The sequence below is a fragment of the Giraffa tippelskirchi genome, chromosome 13, assembly GCF_054371585.1.
Source record: "Giraffa tippelskirchi isolate mGirTip1 chromosome 13, T2T-mGirTip1v1.2.pri, whole genome shotgun sequence".
Lineage (NCBI taxonomy): Eukaryota > Metazoa > Chordata > Mammalia > Artiodactyla > Giraffidae > Giraffa > Giraffa tippelskirchi.
Genome location: NC_137287.1, coordinates 79,837,742 through 79,862,750, shown reverse-complemented (window position 1 = coordinate 79,862,750; position 25,009 = coordinate 79,837,742). Strand labels below are relative to the sequence as shown.

The following is a 25,009-nucleotide window of genomic DNA, read 5'->3' as shown; positions in this document are numbered from 1 at the left end:
GTTTATCTTAGAGTTCATTGCTAATCATCTGGTTAACCTGAAATAGAATTAATGCAGAAAAATCAGGATAAATGTTTTTTTCTCCCTTTGAAAAATTCAAATTTCAGTTATATGAGTTGTCAGGAGCCCTGGCAAATGCCAATAGTGATGATAAAGGCTGTTTTTCAGACTTATTAGGAACTTGTAGATCCTCATGGTTCACTTCAGTCTCTGCTGTTAATTTTAAGACAGAATTCCTGCCATACATGATTCAGAACATGCTAAAGTTCTAATGTCTCAAGTTTTTCATTACTTAAGAGTAACCTTAAACCTACAGATGAGCTTTCAACTGTAAGTGCCTGCCTACATGCATGCTAAGTCACTTCATTCATGTACGACTCTTTTGCGACTCCATGGACTGTAGCCCACCAGGCTCCTCTGTCCATGGGATTCTCCAGGCAAGAATACTAGAGTGAGCTGCCATGCTCTCCTCCAGGGGATCTTCCGGACCCAGGGATCAAACCTGTGGCTCCTGCAGCTCCTGCATTGCAGGCAGCTTCTTTACTTCTCTGGTGGCTCAGATGGTAAAGCGTCTGCCTACAATGTGGGAGACCTGGGTTCAATCCCTGGGTCGGGAAGATCCCCTGGAGAAGGAAATGGCAACCCACTCCAGTATTCTTGCCTGGAAAATCCCGTGGACGGAGGAGCCTGGTCGGCTGTAGTCCACAGGGTCGCAAAGAGTTGGACACGACTGAGCGACTTCACTTTCACTTTCTTTACTGCCGAGCCTACAAAAGGGTTAAATTTCATGTTTTTTAGAAGATAATCAAGAAAAATATTCATATTAATATTATGTAAATGCCCAAGATTCTAAGAAGTTTTACATAACAATTTGGCTAAATAATATACTAATTTCCTACAATTTATCCTATAAAATATTTTCCTTCCACACATTATAAAATAAACATTTGCTGAACTGATTGTTACATAGTCCAGTGTTATGTGATCATGTAATGAAAGACTCTTTTATAAAACATATGCACAAGGATAGAATTAAAACTTACCATGGAATCTGTAACTCTAAATTTCCTGTCTTCTGTGGTTTAAACATAATTATGTTGCATTTACATAGTTTTTTTTTTACATTGGGTTTATTTGTTCTTTTTAAAAGGGGAGAAAAAGTAAAGCTATGCTTGTTTGCATACAAACAGGCCGCCCAGAAATTTCATTTACCACAAAACCAGTCCTTATGACCTTTTAGGGCTTATGCAAGACATAGAATAGATGTTTCATATGTTTGTGTCATTAAGAACATTTTTCCTTCCTTTTTACGTTTTTTGGTTATTTGTTTTTCAACTGCATACTTTTAAAAGTATATGAATTTAACTGAGATACTGAAATGCCGCATGAAAAGTAATTATGTGAATCATTTTATCTTCTGAGTCTTAGTTTTCTCATTTTAAACAAGCTCTGAGGATGTTTAATTTGAGGGTTATGTGGATTTTATTTATCTGCATTATATATCTTGAATAAGATATTATTCCAATTGTGACATGTACATAAGTTCAATAGCTGAATAAATTAGTTGTTCAGTAGTATTTCCTGTGTATGAGAGAGTATGTGTGTGTGTTTACAATGAAATTAAAACACATTTTTTAAACTTTTAATTTGTGAAATGTTGTATACATAAAGTACATGATGCAAGTGTATACATTAGTAGATTTTAAAAAGGAAAGACTCCGGTACCTGCCCCCCAAGCCAAGAAGCAGAATATTGTTGTCACCCCACAAGACCCCCTAGCTGCCTGTCCTTCTCCCAGCCCACCCCGTGCCCATCTCCCTGCAGGCTGGGGAGAGCCCACTCTTACCTTTTATGGTAGTTTTTATCTTGCCTTGTTTTACACATTTTACTCTTGAGAATGCCTCCTTACAAAGTATAGTTCTGTTTTATTTCTATTTGGGAACAAATGGAAGCATGTAGCATGTGTTTATTTTTGTCTGATTTTTTTTTGTTCAAAATTATAGGTTATTTTAATACTTAACTGTTCTGTTTGATGCATTTTAACAATTGTATACAATCATATAACCACCAGCCAAAAGAAAATGTAAAACATGTCCTTCACCCGAGAAAGTACACTTTCTCATGCTATTTACCAGTCAGTCCCCACCCTAACCCCAAGCAGCCATTTTCTCATTTCCATCACTATAGGTTAGTTTTGCCTGTTCTGGGAGTAGAATTTCTGATTCATAGGGTAGAAGTTTAACTTTATTAGAAACTCCCAGATAGTACACAAATGTGGTTGTACAATTTTACATTCCCATTGGTGCCAACATTTAGTGTTCCCTTTTTTTTTTAAATTTAGTTCTTCTAACAGGGTAAAAGGGCTTCCCAGGTGGCTCAGTGGTAAAGGAATCCACTTGCAATGCAGGAGATGTGGGTTCAATCCCTGGGCCAGGCAGATCCCCTGGAGGAGGAAATAGCAACCCATTCCAGTAGTCTTTCTTGGAAAATTCCATGGACAGAGCCATCTGCTGGGCTACAGTCCACGGGGTCATAAAGAGTTGGACAAGACTGAAGCGACTGAGCATGCATGCGCACAGGCTAAGCTTAATGTTCAGTAGGTTAGATGTGTTAAATGTGTTTTCTATGTATGATACTTTTGACTTCTGATGGGTTTATTTTTATTAGGATATAGCTGCATCATTGAATTGAGAAAGATCTGTGCAGAGATAAGAAAGTGAAAGTGAAGTCACTCAGTTGTGTCCTACTCTTTGCGACCCCATGGACTGTAGTCTACCAGGCTCCTCTGTCCATGGGATTTTCCAGGCAGAAATACTGGAGTGGGTTGCCATTTCCTTCTCCAGGGGATTTTCCCAACCCAGGGATTGAACCAGGGTCTGCCACATTGTAGGCAGACACTTTACCATCTGAACCACCAGGGAAGTCACAGAGATAAGAGGGGAAAGTCAAATGAGACCATGAGGAAGCAACCAGACAAACTCAGACGGTGGGACTTTCTACAGCAGTCTTCATCTTTTAAAAGAGTCAGTGCTATAAAAAAATATTCTAGATTAAAAGAGACTAAATAGATATATCAAAAACATAGTGTATGATCCTTGTTTGAATCCAGGTTTCTTTTGCTTTTTTAAAAGCTCTAAAGGAAGTTTTGAGAATTGGGAATATTTGAATCTGAGCTGGATATTTGATTATATCAGGGAATTACTTTTACCTTTCTTAAACGTAAGAGTAATATAATGATAATGCAAAAGATTGTGCTTATTTTTAAAAGGTGAAAGTTTTAGTTGTACGCTGTTGTATCTGTAACTTGCTTGCAAACAGTTTTAAAAGAATGAATACTATAAAACTCCTAGAGGAAAACATAGGCAAAACACTCTCCGACATAAATCACAGCAGGATCCTCCATGACCCACCTCCCAGAATATTGGAAATAAAAGCAAAAATAAACAAATGGGACCTAATTAAAATTAAAAGCTTTTGCACAACAAAGGAAACTATAAGCAAGGTGAAAAGACAGCCTTCAGAATGGGAGAAAATAATAGCAAACGAAGCAACAGACAAACAATTAATCTCAAAAATATACAAGCAACTTCTGCAGCTGAATTCCAGAAAAATAAACGACCCAATCAAAAAATGGGCCAAAGAACTAAACAGACATTTCTCCAAAGAAGACATACAGATGGCTAACAAACACATGAAAAGATGCTCAACATCACTCATTATTAGAGAAATGCAAATCAAAACCACAATGAGGTATCATTTCACACCAGTCAGAATGGCTGCTATCCAAAAGTCTACAAGCAATAAATGCTGGAGAGGATGTGGAGAAAAAGGAACCCTCTTACATTGTTGGTGGGAATGCAAACTAGTATAGCCACTATGGAGAACAGTGTGGAGATTCCTTAAAAAACTGGGAATAGAACTGCCATATGATCCAGCAATCCCACTGCTGGGCATACACACCGAAGAAACCAGAATTGAAAGAGACGCGTGTACCCCAATGTTCATCGCAGCACTGTTTACAATAGCCAGGACATGGAAGCAACCTAGATGTCCATCAGCAGACGAATGGATAAGGAAGCTGTGGTACATACACACAATGGAATATTACTCAGCCATTAAAAAAAAATACATTTGAATCGGTTCTACTGAGATGGATGAAACTGGAGCCCATTATACAGAGTGAAGTAAGCCAGAAAGAAAAACAATACAGTATACTAATGCATATATATGGAATTTGAAAGATGGTAACGATAACCCTATATGCGAGACAGAATAAGAGACACAGATGCATAGAACAATTTTATGGACTCTGAGGGAGAAGGTGAGGGTGGGATGTTCTGGGAGAATAGCATTGAAACATGTATATTATCATATGTGAAACAGAACACCATTCCATGTTCGATGCATGAGACAAAGGCTCAGGGCCGGGGCAATGGGATGACCCAGAGGGATGGGATGGGAAGGGAGGTGGGTGGGGGTCCAGGAAGGGGAACACATGTAAACTCATGGCTGATTCATGTCAATGTATGGCAAAAACTATTACAATATTGTAAAGTAATTAGCCCCCAACTAAAATAAATACATTTATTAATAAAAAAAAAAAGAATGAATACTCGTACTGATAGATGACACAAGTAGATCAAATTTTGAAGGTGGTGTCTATTGGTGCTTATTTTACTGTTTTTAAGAAAACTCTTAAGCATGTTTGAAATTTTTCATATTGAGAAAGGAGGAAAAAAATAAGACCAAAAATTTTTTGCACTTAATAGAATAGTAAAATATAAGATAGCTGATGGTGACTAGTATTCTCATGATCTGTTTATGGGAATCAAATTAACATAACTTTTATGGAAGATAGTCTGTTGACATATATTTAAGTTTAAAAACATATAAAATCCTTACCTAGTGATTCCAGTTCTCAGTGTTTATCCCTCTGGTTCTGCCCACGTCGCCTCCTTCCCTGTCCGCTGACCTTCCTAGCCTGCACGTGCCTCTTCCATTTCTTAGTCTATATGCATATCATTCTGACATTCCTGATGAAGCTGAGATAGGGATTGAAATTCACCACTAAAATGTAGAATTCTTGCAATATTCTAATCAATAGTGTACGATAAATCTTTGTTGTCTAAAGTAGAACCATTTATTTCACTGATCACATAGAATGTCAATGCAAATTGATTTAACTGAATTCAAATCCAAATCAACTATATTATCTTTTCTATCTCTACTGATAACGTGGTGCTCATATACCCAGGTGAGGCTGTATGCCTGAATAAAATCAGAATTTTTTGGTTCAATACTTTATATTTCTAGTGTATATTAGTAAGTTTATAGTATACTCTGAATAAATATCCACTTTAAATTTTGACTTAGCCTAATTACTAGATATAGATAGAACCAGAGATCAATGTAAGTTTATCTGCATGTTTATCAACCTTGGGAATGAAACTAATGTTAATTGCATATCTATTTGTAATTATATTGGCTATCTCATTAGTAAGGTAATATGACCTGATTTTAATAGACGTGGAAATTCAAGCTTCAGGAGATTAAATATTTGCCCAATATCGTGATTCTAGGTAGTAGTCCTGGTATTTGAATACATGATTTATAATTATCTAGTTGCAGTTCAGTTCAGTTCAGTCACTCAGTTGTGTCCGACTCTTTGTGAACCCATGGACTGCAGCACGCCAGGCTTCACTGTCCATCACCAACTCTCGGAGCTTACTAAAACTCATGTCCATCAAGTCGGTGATGCCATCCAACCATCTCATCCTCTGTCTTCCCCTTCACCTCCTGCCTTCAATCTTTCCCAGCCTCAGGGTCTTTTCCAGTCAGTTCTTTGCATCAGGTGGCCAAAGTATTGGAGTTTCAGCTTCAGCATCAGTCCTTCCAATGAATATTCAGGACTGATTTCCTTTAGGATTAACTGATTGGATCTCCTTGCAGTCCAAGGGACTCTCAAGAGTCTTCTTAAACACCACAGTTCTTATGCTCTTTCAATAAACAGGATACACACTTACGTGTTGATTACTCTTAAATTTATTCCTTTGTCTATTTTGTTATTTTTGAAGAGTATCCACTTTACTTATAATCATGAAAAAAGAAAAAGTGAAAGTGTTAGTCACTCAGTTATGTCTGACTCTTTGTGACCCCATGGATGGTAGCCCGCCAGACTCCTCTGTCCATGGAATTCTCCAGGCAAGAATAGTGGGTAGCTATTCCCTTCTCCCGGAGAAGGCAGCGGCAACCCACTCCAGTACTCTTGCCTGGAAAATCCCATGGACAGAGGAGCCTGGTAGGCTGCAGTCCATGGGGTCGAGAAGAGTTGGACACGATTGAGTGACTTTACTTTCACTTTTCACTTTCACGCATTGGAGAAGGAAATGGCAACCCACTCCAGTGTTCTTGCCTGGAGAATCCCAGGGACGGCGGAGCCTGATGGGCTGCCATCTGTGGGGTCGCAGAGTTGGACATGACTGAAGCAACTTAGCAACAGCAGCAGCATTCCCTTCTCCAGGAGATCTTCCTGACCCAGGGATTGAACCCAGGTCTCCTGCATTGCAGGCAGACTCTTTACCATCTGAGCCACCAGGAAAGCCCCAGTGATAATACATATCATAATCATATGATCACAGTCATATAAGTCATAATCATAAAACCCCTCAAGTACAGATGTAAATGTATCCAGTAATGATTTACAATGTCTTAACTACTTTGAGAAAGAATTTATTTTACTACTCCAAATGTTTAGGGATGTTTATAGTTTCATCAGGCCACTGTTACAAAATTATTCTTTTATATCCAGAAGGGTGGTTGTATGGATGTGACTACGCATATGAACATTTGCATTGGTTCATTTTATTTCTGCTTTGAGTGAACCTTCCCTCACCTGTCTTTAATGCACTCATCTAAACCATTGCCTTTTTTTCATGAAAGTAAGAAAAGATAAATTGTTTTACTTGCTTATACAATAAATACATTATACAGCATTAGTTAAGCCACTTTACCTGTTTTTTATTTTGGTTTTTTAATGAAAGCACTCGCTTAAAGGTTCACTATGACAGCACTAGTATCTGATGACTGTAATGATGACTAACTTCCACTTAACGCTTATTGAGAATGAGTTCTTCTCCATAACGAGGACTACCTAGGTACTTGGTCTCTTATCAGTTCAGTTCAGTCGCTCAGTCGTGTCCAATTCTTTGTGACTCCATGGACTGCAGCACGCCAGGCCTCCCTGTCCATCGCCAACTCCCGGAGCTTACTCAAACTCATGTCCGTTGAGTCGGTGATGCCATCCAACCATCTCATCCTCTGTCATCCCCTTCTCCTCCTGCCTTCAATCTTTCCCAGCATCAGGGTCATTTCAAATCAGTCAGTTCTTTGCATCAGGTGGCCAAAGTATTGGAGTTTCAGCTTCAGCATCAGTCCTTCCAATGAATGTTCAGGACTGATTTCCTTTAGGATGGACTGGTTGGATCTTCTTGCAGTCCGAGGGACTCTCAAGAGTCTTCTTCAACACCACAGTTCAAAAGCATCAATTCTTCGGTGATCAGCTTTCTTTATAGTCCAACTCTCCCATCCATACATGACTACTGGAAAAACCATAGCCTTGACTAGACAGACCTTTGTTGGCAAAGTAATGCCTCTGCCTTTTAATAAGCTGTCTAGATTGGTCATAACTTTTTTTCCAAGGAGGAAGCATCTTAATTTCATGGCTGCAATCACCATCTGCAGTGATTTTGGAGTCCCCCAAAATAAAGTCTGTAACTGTTTCCATTGTTTCCCCATCTGTTTCCCATGAAGTGATGGGACCAGATGCCATGATCTTAGTTTTCTGAATGCTGAGTTTTAAGCCAACTTTTTCACTCTACTATTTCACTTTCATCAAGAGGCTCTTTAGTTCTTCTTCACTTTCTGCCATAAGGGTGGTGTCATCTGCATATCTGAGGTTACTGATATTTCTCCCAGCAATGTTGATTCCAGCTTGTCCTTCATCCATCCCAGCATTTCTCGTGACGTATTCTGCATATAAGTTAAATAAGCAGGGTGACAGTATACAGCCTTGACATACTCCTTTCCCGATTTGGAACCAGTCTGTTGTTCCATGTCCAGTTCTAACTGTTGCTTCTTGACCTGCATACAGATTTCTCAGGAGGCAGGTCAGGTGGTCTGATATTCCCATATTTTGAAGAATTTTCCACAGTTTATTGTGATCCACACAATCAAAGGCTTTGGCATAGTCAATAAAGCAGAAATAGATGTTTTTCTGGAACTTCCTTGCTTTTTCGATGATCCAGCAGATGTTGGCAATTTGACTTTGGTTCCTCTGCCTTTTCTAAATCCAGCTTGAACATCTGGAAGTTCATGGTTCATATACTGTTGAATCCTGGCTTGGAGAATTTTGAGCATTACTTTACTAGTGTGTGAGATGAGTGCAATTGTGTGGTAGTTTGAACATTCTTTGGCATTGCCTTTCTTTGGGATTGGAATGAAAACTGACCTTTTCCAGTCCTGTGGCCACTGCTGAGTTTTCCAAATTTGCTGGCATATTGAGTGCAGCACTTTCACAGCATCATCTTTTAGGATTTGAAAGAGCTCAACTGGAATTCCATCACCTCCACTAGCTTTGTTCATAGTGATGTTTCCTAAGGCCCACTTGACTTCACATTCCAGGATGTCTGGCTCTAGGTGAGTGATCACACCATCGTGATTATCTGAGTCATGAAGATCTTTTTTGTATAGTTCATCGTGTATTCCCGCCACCTCTTCTTAATATCTTCTGCTTCTGTTAGGTCCATACCATTTCTGTCCTTTATTGTGCCCATCTTTGCATGAAATGTTCCCTTGGTATCTCTAATTTTCTTGAAGAGATCTCTAGTCTTTCCCATTCTATTGTTTTTCTCTATTTCTTTGCACTGATCACTGAGGAAGGCTTTCTTATCTCTCCTTGCTATTCTTTGGAACTCTGCATTCAAATGGGTATATCTTTCCTTTTCTCCTTTGTCTTTCACTTCTCTTCTTTTCATAGCTGTTTGTAAGGCCTCCTCAGACAACCATTTTGCCTTTTTGCATTTCTTTTTCTTGGGGATGGTCTTGATCCCTGCCTCCTGTACAATGTCACGAACCTCTATCCATAGTTCTTCAGGCACTCTGTCTATTAGATCTAATACCTTGAATCTGTTTGTCACTTCCACTGTATAGTCATAAGGGATTTGATTTACGTCATATCTGAATGGTCTAGTGGTTTTCCCTACTTTCTTCAATTTAAGTCTGAATTTGGCAATAAGGAGTTCATGATCTGAGCCACAGTCTGCTCCTGGTCTTGTTTTTGCTGACTGTATAGAGCTTCTCCATCTTTGGCTGCAAAGAATATAATCAATCTGATTTCGGTGTTGACCATCTGGTGATGTCCATGTGTAGAGGCTTCTCTTATGTTGTTAGAAGAAGGTGTTTGCTACGACCAGTGCATTCTCTTGGCAAAACTTTGTTAGCCTTTGCCCTGCTTCATTCTGTATTCCAAGGCCAAATTCGCCCATTACTCCAGGTATTACTTGACTTCCTACTTCTGCATTCCAGTCCCCTTTAATGAAAAGGACATCCTTTTTGGGTGTCAGTTCTAGAAGGTCTTGTAGGTCTTCATAGAACCATTCAACTTCAGCTTCTTCAGCGTTATTGGTTGGGGCATAGACTTGGATTACTGTGATATTGAATGGTTTGCCTTGGAAACGAACAGAGATCTTTCTGTCATTTTTGAGATTGCATCCAAGTACTGCATTTCGGACTCTTATTGACTATGATGGCTACTCCATTTCTTCTAAGGGATTGTTTCCTATAGTAGTAGATATAATGGTCATCTGAGTGAAATTCACCCATTCCATTCCATTTTAGTTCACTGATTCCTAAAATGTCGATGTTCACTCTTGCCATCTCCTGTTTGACCACTTCCAATTTGCCTTGATTCATGGACCTAACATTCCAGGTTCCTATGCAATATTGCTGTTTACAGTATCGGACTTTACTTCCATCACCAGTCACATCCACAACTGGGTGTTGTTTTTGCTTTGGCTCCGTATCTTCATCCTTTCTGGAGTTATTTCTCCACTGATCTCCCATAGCATATTGGGCACCTACCAACCTGGGGAGTTCATCTTTCAGTGTACTATCTTTTTGCATTTTCATACTGTTCATGTGGTTCTCAAGGCAAGAATACTGAAGTGGTTTGCCATTCCCTTCTCCAGTGGACCACGTTTTGTCAGAACTCTCCACCATGACCCGTCTGTCTTGGGTGGCCCTACACAGCGTGGTCATAGTTTCACTGAATTAGACAAGGCTGTGGTCCATGTGATCAGTTTGGTTAGTTTTCTGTGATTGTGGTTTTCAGTATGTCTCCCCTCTGATGGAGAAGGATAAGAGGCTTATGGAAGCTTCCCGATGGGAGAGACTGACTGAGGGGGAAACTGGGTCTTATTCAAATGGGCAACTGCCATGCTGAGTAAATCTTTAATCCAATTTTCTGTTGATGGATGGGGCTGTGTTCCCTCCCTGTTGTTTGACCTGAGGACAAAACTATGGTGGAGGTAATGAAGATAATGGTGACCTCCTTCAAAAGGTCCCATGTATGCACTTCCACACTGAATGCCCCCAACCTTGCAGCAGGCCACTGCCCACCCATGCCTCCGCCAGAGACTCCTGGACACTCGTGGGAAAGTCTGGGTCAGTCTCATGTGGGGTCACGACTCCTATCTCCTGGGTCCTGGTGCACACAAGGTTCTGTTTGTGCCCTCCCAGAGTCTGTTTCCCCAGCCCTGTGTAAGTTCTGGCAGCTCTATGGTGGGTTAATGGCAACCTCCTCCAAGAGGGCTTATGCCATACCCAGGTCTACTGCACCCAGAGCCCCTGCCCCTAGCAATCCACTGCTGACCCATACCTCCACAGAAGACAACCAAACACAGTTCTGTCTCAGTCTCTGTGGGGTCTTGGGTCCTGGTGTGGACAAGGTATTTTTGAGCCCTCTGAGCATCTCTGGCGGGTATGGGGTTTGATTTTAAAGGTGATTTCACCCCTCCTTCCATCTTGCTGGGGCTTCTCCTTTGCTCTTGGATGTGGGGTATCTCCTCACAGCCGCTCCAGTGCCACACAGCCGCTGCTCCAGCACCACGCAGCTGCCTATATGGTCTCCTATAGTCTCTTTAAAAGAATACATAGAGACAGAAACATTAAAACTTTGAGAATTTTTATAAAAATGTTAAATTTTTTTCTAATCATAGTTTTTGTCACAATCATTAATTCTGACCTGCATTTATGTTTCCATTTTTGCAGAATTGCCAACGTGATTTTAAAACGTATAGATTTCAGTTGCAATTTATAATGTGGCTTAAGAACATCATGTCCTTTCAGGCTAACTGCATTTAGGTTGAGCCATTGTCTGACAATGGTATTTATCAGCACAATTTGCAAATGTTATGACATTTTTAGACAACGATGCCAAATTATGGTTTCAAAATAGATATACTGGCATTGCCAAACAGAAATTCTGCAACTTCAGCCATACTGGCCATGTGGGTGCAAACTGTCCACATTTGTTCATATATGTGGCCTTGGTGGGCAGGCAAGCCAGCCAGACTTCTTAACAATCCTGACAAGAGTTAACATAACAAAAGAAACTGAGACTCATAACAAGCTGCTGTGTCTTTTCTTGTTGTTTTTTTTTTTATTATAAAGAGCCAGAGTATGAACATGTATTCATCTTTCAAGAACTGTTATTTTGTCAGCCCACAGTTTGATTTCTATGATAAAGATGAAGATTTTGGAAACATGTAATTCAGTTTTGTTTTTATAATATCAAAGTATTAATGTAAAATTTTACTGATAATAAAAACAGGAAGAGTTAACATACTGCTGGAAATTAAATCAGAGCAAGATGCTAGTAAAATTAAAGAACTATACAAAAGGAGAAAGACCCGTTGAAAATGGACAGTGATGTAATGAATACCACCTGTAAGCCCGTCATTGTATATTCAAAAAGCAGTAAAGTTGTAAAGAAGATCTATGAAAATGTACTTTCAACCTAGAAGGAACTCCAAATAAAAGTTTACTGGTTAGATTTTGAATTTGAACATGTGCTTTTCAAGTATGAGGTTAAAAATGAGTGTATTTGTGTCAGGAGAGATTTTTGATTCAGCAAAAAAAGGAGTAGGCAAGGACTTCTGTTTCAGGTCCATTTAACCAATATTCACTGGCTCAGGAACGTGCGCTAAGCATGGTGGGCGGTAGCAGATTCCTGCTGTCAAGGAGATTACACGGCACTTGGGGAGATAAGATGCACACACACATGACCACACTGCAAAGCAGTATATGATGAGAGCCAGAAACGAGGGCAGCAAAACTCAAAAGGCTCTCAGAGGAGGAAGAAGCCAGAGGATTTGAGGAGAGGTTTTATTGCAGACCTTGAAATATGCATTGTCCCAGCAAAAGATGGAGGTGGTGTGGGCAAAGGTTTAGGGCTGGGAGAATTTCTGTGACTTGTGAGTTAACCAGTGTCTTCTCTCTGTGTTCACGTGGAACCTCACGCCCACATCTCTTAGCAGGGGTCCCCAGTCTCTGGAATCTAATGCCTGGTGATCTGAGTTGGAGCTGATATAATAGTAACAGAAATAAAGTGCACAATAAATGTAATGTGCTTGAATTACCCTGAAACCATCCCCTCAACCCCTGGTCCATGGGAAAATTGTCTTCCACGAAACCAGTCCCTGGTGCCAAAAGGTTGGGGACCACTGTCCTATAGCATTTACCAGAATAGATTGTAATGGTCTCTTTATCACCTTCACTAGACTGCAGTTTCCTGAAGGACAGTGAAAATCCCTATTATTTGCAAAGCCTTTATTCGTGTATCCACATCTTGCTGAAATATATTTGTGATCCCCCTAATTAATCCTTATAGCACTTTTGCAGTTATTCTGTGCACGTGTTTCCAGCTGGAGTTGAACAAAGCCATACTCTGCCTTCTTGTTTCCGCTCTCCTTTTGTAAATGTGTCATCCTCATAGTATTTAGTGCCACATGTTTTGCATTTTTGTGCTTTGAGCTGGTGATCTTCCTGTTTGAAATGACCCCTAAGCCTAATGCCAAAGTACAAGAAGACTGTGCCATGTGCCTTACAGAGAAAAATGTGTGTGCTGGATTGCTCGTGGGTTCAGTGTTAATGAATCAACAATGTATTATTAAGGAAAGTGTCTTTAAACAGAAACACACATAAAACAAGATTATATGTTGATCAGTTAATGAAAATATTCTCACCAGAGGGTCTTAGGAACAAAACTTCCTATTCCCCAGAGAGCAATGATTTGGTATTTATAAATTCACTGCTTGCTGTGGCTTTCTACAATGTAACTATCCTGAGCAACCAGAATTGAGTGTATCTGTTACTTCTATATGCTCAGCACTTAGTGTTTAGTAGGTGGCCACAGAGTTTTATGAGCAAACACCTGAATATAGGGAATTGGGAGGAATAAACCAGCTCATTGGAAATGTTAAATACTGAGTTCAAGACTGGGGTGTGAATACCATGCAGGCAGTGGGAAGCCATCCGAGACTGTCCCCTGGGAGTGATCTCTCAGTTGTGAACTGTTCACCAAGCGTTAATTGAATGTGTTGGCTGGTGTGATGGACAGAATGAATATCCCTGGGGCCTTGCTTGCAAGGAGATAGTGCAGAAGCTCTAAAATACTCTTTCAGCAGGATTAATTTCACTGGGATCTATAGGATGGATTGGAATTGAGAGAAAGTGAAGACATAAAACCAAGTTACTGCTGAAGCTATCCCCATATGAGGTAATAGAGACTACAGTTAGGGTGCTGGCAGGGAGAGAGAAGTAGGGGAGATACTTGACTTACTGTGAAGTAAATCCACAGTATGACTCAATGCAGAGGATGAGGGAGATGGAGGAACAAGATTAAACTCTGACGTTTGCTGCCCTTTACTTGGTTAGTTCCTCTGTTTGCAATTTTTTTTTTTAATGTTTTCTTCATCTCAGGTAATTACTCTGTATCATGCTGTCTTTTAAGTCATCTGTAATGAGGTCACAGTCCTCATCCATTGTAACTAAGCAGCTGAGGAATTGTCTAGGGTTTGGGGTGACAGTCAAGGACAGTATATCTGGTTTTAGAATGAACAGTGAATTTTTATTGTTAATTATGAAATTTTGCCTGGGGTAGGGATCCAGGGTTGAATTATCCCTCTTCATAACTGAAAATGTATGCCATCCCAATGACTTCCACTCTAATGAGAAGCTATGTCCTGCATTGTATGGCTAAATATTCCTAATGAAAACATTAGTACTGACTACATTGGTGAGAGAGTAGGACAGATTATCATTCACTATTGTTCTTTGGGAAATCACACATGAAAAAAAATACATAGAGGCCCAGGGATCTCCATTAATTATGTTTTCAATGGCATGCGTAAAACAGTAAGCTTTTTTAAGTTGGTAAAGTAAATCCTTCATTGTGAAGTACAGTGTATTCACTATCTTTCTTTATACTTTCTGTAAATTGAGAAATAAAAACTTTAATTTCCCTTAGCGAGATAGTGACAGAGAGCTTTAGTTTTAGAAAACTATTTAGTTAAACATGGGGTTAAAATACTTTCTCAATGCACTTTTTCTCATTAAAGATCATCTTTTAAAGAGATAGTTTATATCTTACTATAAGCTATTTGCACTACCAATTTTTTCAAGGTTATGGAAATCTTATATCCAACTTGGAACCCTTTGAATAATACATTCTTTTTTTCTGGCAAACTCATCTCAGATAATCAAGAAATGTAGTATTTTTAGTCAATTTTCAAGAAAAAATTTGAATGGCACTAAGCTAGGAGTATTTATTCTATCTGTGGCTAAGTACTACATGTATTTAACTTGAGGTTTAAAATCAAAGGAATTTTGATATTCTTTATCTCTTTCCATCTGCTCGTAGTTTAGTATATCTTTCTGAACAAAGCCATGTTTGTGAAGGATATTAAGTTTTGTTTGGCCTTCTTCTCAACTGTGAGTACTCAACAGACCTTAATGCGAGGTTATGCTCCCTGGACTGATTGATGTATAAACAGAAGACAGATGGTGTGGAGATGACTCTGATGATAATTCATTTTTCAGCTAGTCAAGAAGATATTTTGATTACAGTGTGTTTAAGTAATTATAACACAGTCTGCAGTGTTAGTCTCTCTGGGAAGCCAGCACATGGAAAACAAGTTACGTGTTATTGCTACCCAACAAAGGAGGCAGTGTGGCGTAATGATTTTAATTCCTAGTGCTAGATTAGGACTGGAGGAGTTTAAAATATGTCATGCCGTACGGTAAGTCAATTAAACATAGACCAAATAAAAAAGGTAACTGCACAGTTCTGAGGCGTAAATATTTGTCTTGGAAAGTATTTAGATGTTACTATATGAAAGAAACCAGTATTTTTGCATTCAGGCAACAGTCTGTATACAGCTAATTAAAAAATTACATGGCTTGATTTTTAGTTTATGTGAATCATAATTATCATAGAGCTTGCTTTCTGCATCATGAGTGTAAAACTGAAATCAGAGAACTGACAAATCAAGAGCGTGTCAAGTCCCTGCTGTTGTTAAAGTTTTGAAAAAAAAAATAGCTAAGCAAAATGTCAAAAGGAGAAAAAAATAATTACAATTGTGTGGATAGGCCATTTAAATTTTATTTTTATGTACTAATTACAGTATATACCTCTGGGCTTTTTTATTGTTTGTTTCACAATAGGATAATTGATCGCTTAGATGGAGTTCGTTTGTTGTGGTCCCTGCTAAAAAATCCTCACCCAGATGTGAAGGCCAGTGCAGCTTGGGCCCTCTGTCCCTGCATCCAGAATGCAAAGGTAAGAAGAGACAGCAAGTCAGTCCATCCTAGAATCTCTAATACCATGGTGAATGATGTTATCACAGGTCACCAACTGCTTTTCACTTCTTTATGGTCAGATTTTTACCTGGGAAAAAGAATACTGAACTTTTGTGCCAAAATAATTTTTGAGCAATACCTTTTCCTGGTCAGTTTCTAGATGTCAAATGAAACTGGGCTAAGATGGCAGAGCTTACTGTGTTCTACCTGCTGGTGGGATTGAAACAAATACTGCAGGTACATCAACGGGAAGGAAAGTAGACTGTTCTTACCTCTCCGGTGAAAAGAAAATTGCATTACTGCTACTTTCAGAAGCCCAAGATAACTTCTGTCTTACTTACTGCCTGATTTACTACCATGAAAAATCACTAAGTTCTTTGTTACCTTGAAAAAGTCACATAGTGTCATGAATTGCACTTTTCTTATCTGTTAATAAAGACTAGATGTAAAGTCTAGAGATTTTTCTATGTCGAGTATTTTTACAGAAAGCATTTAATTCCTGTAATAAATTTAACATGCCTCTAACTATCTTCCTAATATTTGTGACTAGAAGTACTTGTAAAAAGTGAATTGTGATATATACTAATATTTAGAAAAGACTTATCACAAACTGGTTAATGGACTGTTTTTTTTTTTTTAATAACAACAAAAAAGTGAAAAATAAAAACACCTCAAATGTCAGCCTATAGAAAAATGGATAACAAGATGACAGCACAGTCATAATGTCATCCAGTGCCGCAATGAAAAATGAACGTACTTAAGCAATGTCTGCATCGATATCAGTATATCTCATGAACATACTGACCAAAATAAAAGCACGTTCCAGAAGCATAGATACAATATAATCCTACACTATATAAGGTCCAAAATTTTTTTTAAAATACAAAATATAAATGATATTATTTAGGGAGCAAGAAAGAAGAAAGGTTGCCACACATCTTTGAAGGATTTCTTTAAGGATATTCTTTAAGAAAGATCTTAATCCTCCTTAAACAATCTTTCATATCTTTAATGATCTTAATTATCTTCAAGAAAAGCTAATTGGTTGTAGAGACAAGCCAAGACTGATAAGCAGAACTAACTTCAGAGGAACAGAAGACAAAATTAAATTTTTAAAATTAACATCCTTAGAATGACCCAAGGGATACTGCTAAGCCCAAAATGGCTAAATAAAAAGTATTCATAGATTAAGAAAGGGCTTTTGGAAATTAAAAATATATTTGGGAAACAATAAATTTAATAAAAGAGACAAATACTACATTATGTGTGGTACTGGGATATGACTGAGTAATTAATCTGATAAAGTCTAGTAAACAACTAAAAATGTAAAGTAAATGTAAAAAGAAAATAGGAGTTGCAAGCACACAAAAAGAAAGCAAATGGAATAAGCAGTCATTTATAAAAGGGGGAGGTGGTTTCTGTAAGCTGAAGAGTTGAAGAAAGACTCTAGTCTCCAGATTGAAAGATCCATTTAGTGCCAAATAGGGAAAATGAATTTATCTATACCTAGACACAAATTCAAATTTGGCATTTCCAGAAATTAAAGGAAAGGAAAAAGTTATATAAGAACAAGAATCACACCAGTATTAGACTTAACATCATTCACAGTGAATTCTAAAGAAAATGGAACAAAACTTTTTCTGTCTTTAAAGGAAAACATTTTTTATCCTGGAATTCTATATCTTGCAAAACTAGCACCTGCGTGTAGGGTAAGGATGAAATAAAGACATTGTTCTTTTAGAACTGTTGGGATTCAGGAAAGGTATCCTCCATGAGTCTTTTCTGAAAAAAAATTTACTTTAGAATGTTTTCCAGCAAAACAGAAGATTATAAGAAAGAGAATAACATGAGTTATAGAAATAATAATGAACAAATAAATCATTAGAATTTTTGCTCAATAAGAATTTGTATTATAATATGGCTTTCAATTTTTATCAAATTATTAAGAAAGAATTTCTTTAAAAGTAATGGCATAAAATAAAAGCCATTAAAATAAAAGATGGTATTGTCACAGTAACAATCTGAATCTAAACTATCAGATGATGAGGAAAGCATGTTAGGTAATAGGTAAAAACATACCAAAGGTCTTTCCTTTTCCTGGAAAAGCTTGTTAGAGATACTGGTTAACTCTGAATCATCATTGAAAATAGGAATTTAATATTATCATTGGTGAGGTACCATTTTGTATGGATAACATTTCTGTTAATGTTGTTATTACATGTTAATTACATCCTTTATTCCTATGGATTTCAACTCTAAATCGGCATACTTATCTGTAATTGTCTTTAAAAGATTTTCCAATGTTTTCATATTCATTATTCTTGCCCAGGATTTCTGTCCTGAATACCCAACCGGTCTCGTTTGCTAACAACTTAAACTTAACCACATTCAAACTTTAAAACAACCCATCTTGTCTGTGTTTAAGCCCTTGGCCCAAAGGACCATTCTAGACCCAAGCCTCCATAGAGAGCTCCATTTCTCCTGAACCTTTCCTGCTTTCCACTGCCCTCCACTCCCACCAAAGACCACATGGACTATAGCCAGCCAGGTTTCTCTGTCCATGGAATTCTCCAGGCAAGAATACTGGAGTGGGTAGCCATTCCCTTCTCTAGGTTAATCCACTTAGCTATGTTCAATTTAGAATCTTCAAGTCGTATTTTGTATATTCTCTTGTTTGGAGGTGAATTTAAATTGTTTTCAAATAAGAGTAAGTTCTGTGGGAGAACAGAGGCAGGAAACACTTTGAACATGCCGGGCATCCTGCTCACAGTGAAATAACAGAATCAGACGAGGTCCTGCCAAATATTTTGGCCCATTCTTCCTTCCCCCTCCTCCTCATATCTCCTTGTTTCAGGTAAGTTTATGACTCAGCTTTCTAGGAAAAATTTCCTTTTATTTGGTGAGAAAGCATTTCCACATTTTTCACGTAAGATACTTTTGCAAGTCACTTTAGAATCATTAACTTATGAATCATAGGAGTTGCCATCATTTTGAAATAAATAACTTCTTTGTCTAGATTAATGGCACTGACAGCAATGCTGCAGAAACCAGCTATTGTCAGTTATAGCCAAGGGCAGCCCCAGTGGGAAGAAAGTAGAAGGCATGTCTTCAGACAGGTCATTTCTACTTCAGGGTCCCTGAACATCTGTCAGGCATCGTAAAAGCTGAGCACACTACGTACGTGTCCATGTGGAGTCGATGTGGTGAGATGTCAGCTGTTGAAGACAGATGTTACCCATTTTTTATACTGTTAACAGCATATCCATGAGAACACATTTTCAGATCTGTTAAGAAAATGAGATGTGAAAATTACATGTAGTGAATGGACTACCTCTTTTCTTGCTGGGAAATATTTAAAGCTCCCTATCAGTGAATGAGTGAGGCAACAGAGTAGTTCAGTAATGAATCGTGGGATAATTGTGACAAATTTAAGAGTCACCAGGTAAGCTGCCACTGGACTTGCATTGTATTATATTGTAATTAGATGTATTAAACAATTGGAATGTGGGGTTTTTGTAGTACGAAATGGTAACATTTTTCCCAGGAGGCCAGTGTCTCAGCTAGAAGCTTCAAATATTCCTCCATTCTGGAGGAAGTCTATATATTATAGTTTTTGATCAGTTATTGGTGATTAAAAAATCTACTAAGTGAAAGGTAAATGTTTTACCAGCCTAATAATTATCTGTCCATACCTTATATGATTGAAAAATCAGGGTGTGAAATGTAAGTGTGTTTTATGGTCTTAAACTTTAAAGAGTATTTAAGATAGGAAATAAGCATCTTCAGTTTAAAAGCTGCCCAACGTTCTTCAGTCTCTCAAGATCTAAAGAACAGAGGCTGAACTAAAAGGGAACTAAGTATAAAAATTCACTGCATATCTTTCTAAGTAGTTTTATTTAAAACTTTTTTATGTAAGACTTAAGGAAAGTTTGTTGTTGTTTTCCTGTTAAGATTACTAAAAAGGACAGAGATCGTAAGATGTGACCTCTGTAGTGATGTTATTTAGTAAAATTCATGAGCTGCAAGTCTGGCTGCAGAGGAAGAGCTACTTTGTAAAAAGTGCGAGATATTTGTAAATGGAAGTGAAAAGCTGTCCCTTTCCAGCTGAATGATCAAACACACTTTGGAGAAAAACAGTGGTTGAACAGGTGTTCAGCATTATGAACTTGTGATGTAAAGAATGCAAAAACTGAATCTGGCAAAGATCCATGTATTTCTTTGTTCTTAAGAACCAAAATTTCCTGCTGCAGAAAAGCAACTCAAATTTTGCTCTGTGAACAATAAGATAATGAAAAATTACAGAATTCACATAAAGAATGTATAATTATGTTACACCACTTACCTCAAGCATTTTTCCAGCATTGATAAGAGCATGTTTCTTTTTTAAACTATGACTGCCTTTTTTAATATTTTCTTTTTGTGAATGCTGTAAGATAGTACTTAATTTTCTTAATTCTGCTCCTTTTCATTAATGACTTTTAAACGTTTTTATTAATAAAAAGTAGAAAGTGTTAGTCGTTCAGTCATGTCTGACTCTGTGCGATCCCATGGACTGTAGCCCACCAAGTTCTATTGGCCTTTTTATAAGAAATGATTCACATAATTCATATTAATTTGCAGTCACCACTTTCTTGTGAATTAGATGGGAAACAGGTTTCTTATTTTGAAATAGATACTCTCTATAATTAAAACAGCTGTCGCACTAGGAAGAAAATTCAACCTGTCTACCAAATCAGTAATGTATCTATGCAATCACTTGGCCTTGTTACCTTCTTAAACCCAATTTTGCTATTGTTTAGAAAATAATATTTGGTTGTGAATTTTGATCTCAGAGGGGAAAAAAATCTCTAGTAACTTCAAAACCAGTGGCCTCAGGATCTGCCCCAAACAGAAGACAATTAGAAGATGTTTGAGAGCTATTCCCCGAAAGAAATGAGAAAAAGTTAATTTCTGAGAGATTAGAATACAAGCTTGGAGAAGGCAATGGCAACCCACTCCAATACTCTTGCCTGGAAGATCCTATGGACGGAGGAGCCTGGTGGGCTGCAGTCCATGGGCTCGCTAAGAGTCGGACACGACTGAGCGACTTCACTTTCACTTTTCACTTTCAAGCATTGGAGAAGGAAATGGCAACCCACTCCAGTGTTCTTGCCTGGAGAATCCCAGGGATGGGGGAGCCTGGTGGGCTGCCGTCTGTGGGGTTGCATAGAGTTGGACACGACTGAAGCGACTCAGCAGCAGCAGCAGCAGCAGCAGAAGACAAGCTTGGGCAGTTTTAGCTTCCTGACTACAGGTGTGACAGAACACAGCTGATGAAATCGGGCAGGAATCTGACATCACCCTCTGTTTAACTTCAGCTGCCCAATGAGCCATGCCCAATGAGGAAGCCAGAGAGAACCTGGACAAGAAGTACACAGAGCTGTAATTTCACACTGAGACGACTGCCACAGACACGGCTTAAGGAGCTCGCATTTGGTCACGTTTGGGCCAAAGAATGTATAGCTGTCCACCATGTGCCAAAGAAGCTGCACAGGTTCTTGAAACACTGAAAAGCTGTTTAAAACGTAATCCGTGTTTGGTGGCCCACCTACCTAGGGTCGGCTATTATTTTCAAGTCACCAAACCGTTCCAAGTATGCTCCTTACCTGGCCCCCGGTTTCTAAAATCCTGTAAACTAAAGTGAACTGTATTACAGATATTTTTTCTGTGCACCTGATTTTCAGCTTGGGACTTAAAGGGCCACAACAAGTGAGGGTGTGAGTAAGCTTGTCTTCAGATCCCAGTTGAAAGGACCACTATCTGTGGGGCAGATGTGTTGCTTTCATCTGGATTCCCCCCCTGCCCTACGACTGCTTCCCATTCCAGGCTTCTCAGCCCCTGTTCCAAAGAGGGCTGCAATGAGATTGCTAGTTTAGGATGTCCCCTGCTTTGGGAGCGTGGAGACTTAGCCTCTGGACCACCAGGGACATCCCCATTTAACCATTTTATTTGAAAGTACAGTTTATCTGTCCCATCACTTCATGGCAAATAGATGGGGGAAAAGTGGAAACAGTGACATATTTTATTTTCTTGGGCTCCAAAATCACTGCGCAGAGTGACTGCAGCCACGAAATTAAAAGGCTCTTGCTCCTTGGAAGAAAAGCCATGACAATCTTAGAAGGCATATTAAAAAGCAGAGAAATCACTTTGCTGGCAAAAGTATGTATAGTGAAAACTATGATTTTTCCAGTAGTCATGTACAGATGACATAAAGAAGGCTGAGCATCAAAGAATTGATACTTTCAAACTATGGTGCTGAAGAAGACTCTTGAGAGTCCCTTGGACAGCAAGGAGATCAAACCAGTCAATCCTAAGGAAATCAACCCTGAATATTCATTGGAAGGACTGATGCTGAAGCTCCAATACTTTGGCCACCTGATGCGAAGAGCTGATTTGTTGGAAAATACCCTGATGCTGGGAAAGATTGAGCACAGGAGGAGAAGGGGGCGATAGAGGATGAGATGGTTGGATGGCATCACCAACTCAATGGACATGAGTTTGAGCAAGCTCTGGGAGATGGTAAAGGACAGGGAAGCCTGACATGCTGCAGTCCCATGGGGTCACAAAGAGTTGGTCACGACTTTAGCGACTGAACAACAGCTTATCAGCTACCAGTTACTTTGTTAAATGAAAAATGTCATCCGTTAAGTTATATCATTATCTCCAGCTCGGCCAAGAACTCCCAGGAACACACCCTGCACTTGACCACCATCAGAAACTGTGCTGTCACAGTGCACAGACTTGGACATTGACTAGGACCCCAGTTTCTGATGCAATGTTGTGTCCCTCCATCTCTCTGGGCACATAGTATTTTTAATTTTTCTAAATTGAAATATGGTTGTTTACAATATGATATAAGCTTCAGGTGTGCAACACAGTGATTCACAATTTTTTAAAGTTAGATTCCATGTATAGTTACTATAAAAAAAATTGGCTGTATACCCTGAAAGCAGGCACACTTGTTCCTGATCTTGGAGAGAAACTTCCAGTATTTCACCATTGAGTATGATCTCAGCTGTGGGTTTTTCCTACTTGGCCTGTATTATGTTGAGATCATTTTCTTCTATTCCTAGTTTGTTGAACTTTAAAAAAAAAGAATCATGAGGATATTAAGTTTTGTCAAATACTTTTTCTGCATCAACTGACATGCTCTTATGCGTTTGGCCTTTATCCTGTTAATGTAGGGCAGTATATTGATTTTCTTATGTTGAATCACCCATGCATGCATGCTAAGTCCCTTCAATTGTGTCAACACTTTGCAACCCTATGGATTGTACACTGCCAGGCTTCTCTGTCCATAGGATTCTCCTGGCAAGAATACTGGAGTAGGTTGGCATGCCCTCCTCTAAGGGATCTTCCTGACACAGGGATCAAACCAGCGTCTGTTACATCTCCTGAATTGGCAGAAGGGTTTTTTTTTTTACCACTAGTGCCACCTGGGAAGCTGTGAATTACTCATACTTTCTAGGAATAAATTCTACTTTGTCATGGGATATAATCCTACTGAATTTGGTTTGCTAGTGTTTTGTTGAGGAGTGTAGTTCTCCTTTTTTATATTGTCTTTATCTGGCTTTGATGTCAAAGTAATGCTAGCCTTATACACTGCATTTGGGAGTGGTACCTCCTTCTCAATTCTTTGGAGGAGTTTGATGATTGCTGTTAATTCTTATTTAAATGTTCTGTAGAATTTGCAAGTGAAACTATCAGGTCCTGGGGCTTTTCTTTGTTTGAGGTTTTTGACTACTGATTCAATTTCCTTACTAGTTATAGATCTGTGCATATTTCTATTTCTTTATGGTTCAGTCGGTGTAGGTTATGTGTGTCTCATTGTTTGCTAAACCCAGAGTAGACAAGCAGGGAAGCTGAAAGTAAATGGAAAGCTGGAAAAAGTCCCTACGAGGAGCCGTAAGGACTGCAGACAGTATTTATTCGCAGCAGCAAGGCCAAAATGCTTTATTTGCTAATGGTTGATGCTTCTGCAGTGGGCTGCAAAGGCTTTTCACGTGGTGCTTATGTAGGCATGATGCGCGTGCGTTCTGCTATAAATGATATCAGCTGTTGCATCATAACCATGCAAAATCATTGTTTACAGACTTTGTAAACAATGTGGGACGAGAGAGAGAACATAGGGTGAGAGAGCCTGACCACCGCCATTTTGGCTGATTGTTATTTCCCTACAATGTGTTTCTAGAAATTTATCCATTTCTTCTAGGTTATCCAATTTGTTGGCATACAATTGTTGATAGCATTCTGTTACAATCCTTTTTATTTCTCTAAATTGTCTTGTACCTTCTTTCATTTTGGATTTGGAATCTTTTTTTTTCCCCCTTCCTTAATCTATCTAAGAATTTGTCAGTTTTGTTGATCTTTTTGAGTAGCCAACTCTTGGTTTCATTGATTTTTCTCTACTGTTTTTCTGTTTTCTTCTTTAGGAAATAGTTATTTCTTTTTTAACTCAGTGGTTATTTACAAGTGTATTGTTTAATTACTGATGAGGAAACGGAAACTTAAGAGAAGTTGGGTAGCGGCTCAAAGCAATACAGCCCATAGTAATGAAACCAAGCTATGCTCCCAGCTGTTGTCACTATGTGGCTTAAAGTCTTAAACCAGGGCTTCCCAAACTTTGATGCACATTGGAATTGTCACCTAAAGACCTTATGGGTGCTGGCTTCCACCCCCACATGCTTTGATTCACTTGGCCAACTTGAGCTGATGGAACATTAAAAGGTCTCCCAGGTGATGCTAATGTGCCACAAAGTTTAAGAACTACTGCCTTAACAACTGTATTTTTACCTTCTTAAGGAATTTTTTTTTAAGATGAGAATGCTTGGATAAATTATTTACCTCTAAATATCCTAGGTAGCTTACTTGGTTTCTCAAAGGACAGTATTAAACAGAAATCAATTTTACCATGTGAAATTTAATCAAAAGCTTATCTCTTTTACGTGAAAATCATCCAACCCAATTTATACAATAAAAAGCAGCTAGAATCCTCACAAATGCAGGATAGGAGAGTGCTAGCTATACAGTAACTCACTTGTAGAAGATGTAGGGG

At 38.7% G+C, this 25,009-nt stretch overlaps 1 protein-coding gene across 9 annotated transcripts in view; it reads left to right on the top strand.

Annotated features, from left to right (window-relative positions):
- Positions 1-25,009, top strand: part of ODAD2 (outer dynein arm docking complex subunit 2) — a 205,819-nt gene that overhangs the window by 88,105 nt on the left and 92,705 nt on the right. For 7 of the 9 annotated variants that reach the window (XM_081560887.1, XM_081560888.1, XM_081560885.1 and 4 more), the window contains one exon: positions 15,781-15,895. In XM_081560887.1, the coding sequence (XP_081417013.1) occupies positions 15,781-15,895 (115 nt within the window). Of the gene's footprint in view, positions 1-15,780; positions 15,896-16,068; positions 16,371-25,009 lie in introns of those variants that run through there. The other 2 variants (XM_081560890.1, XM_081560889.1) reach the window with 1 other exon arrangement.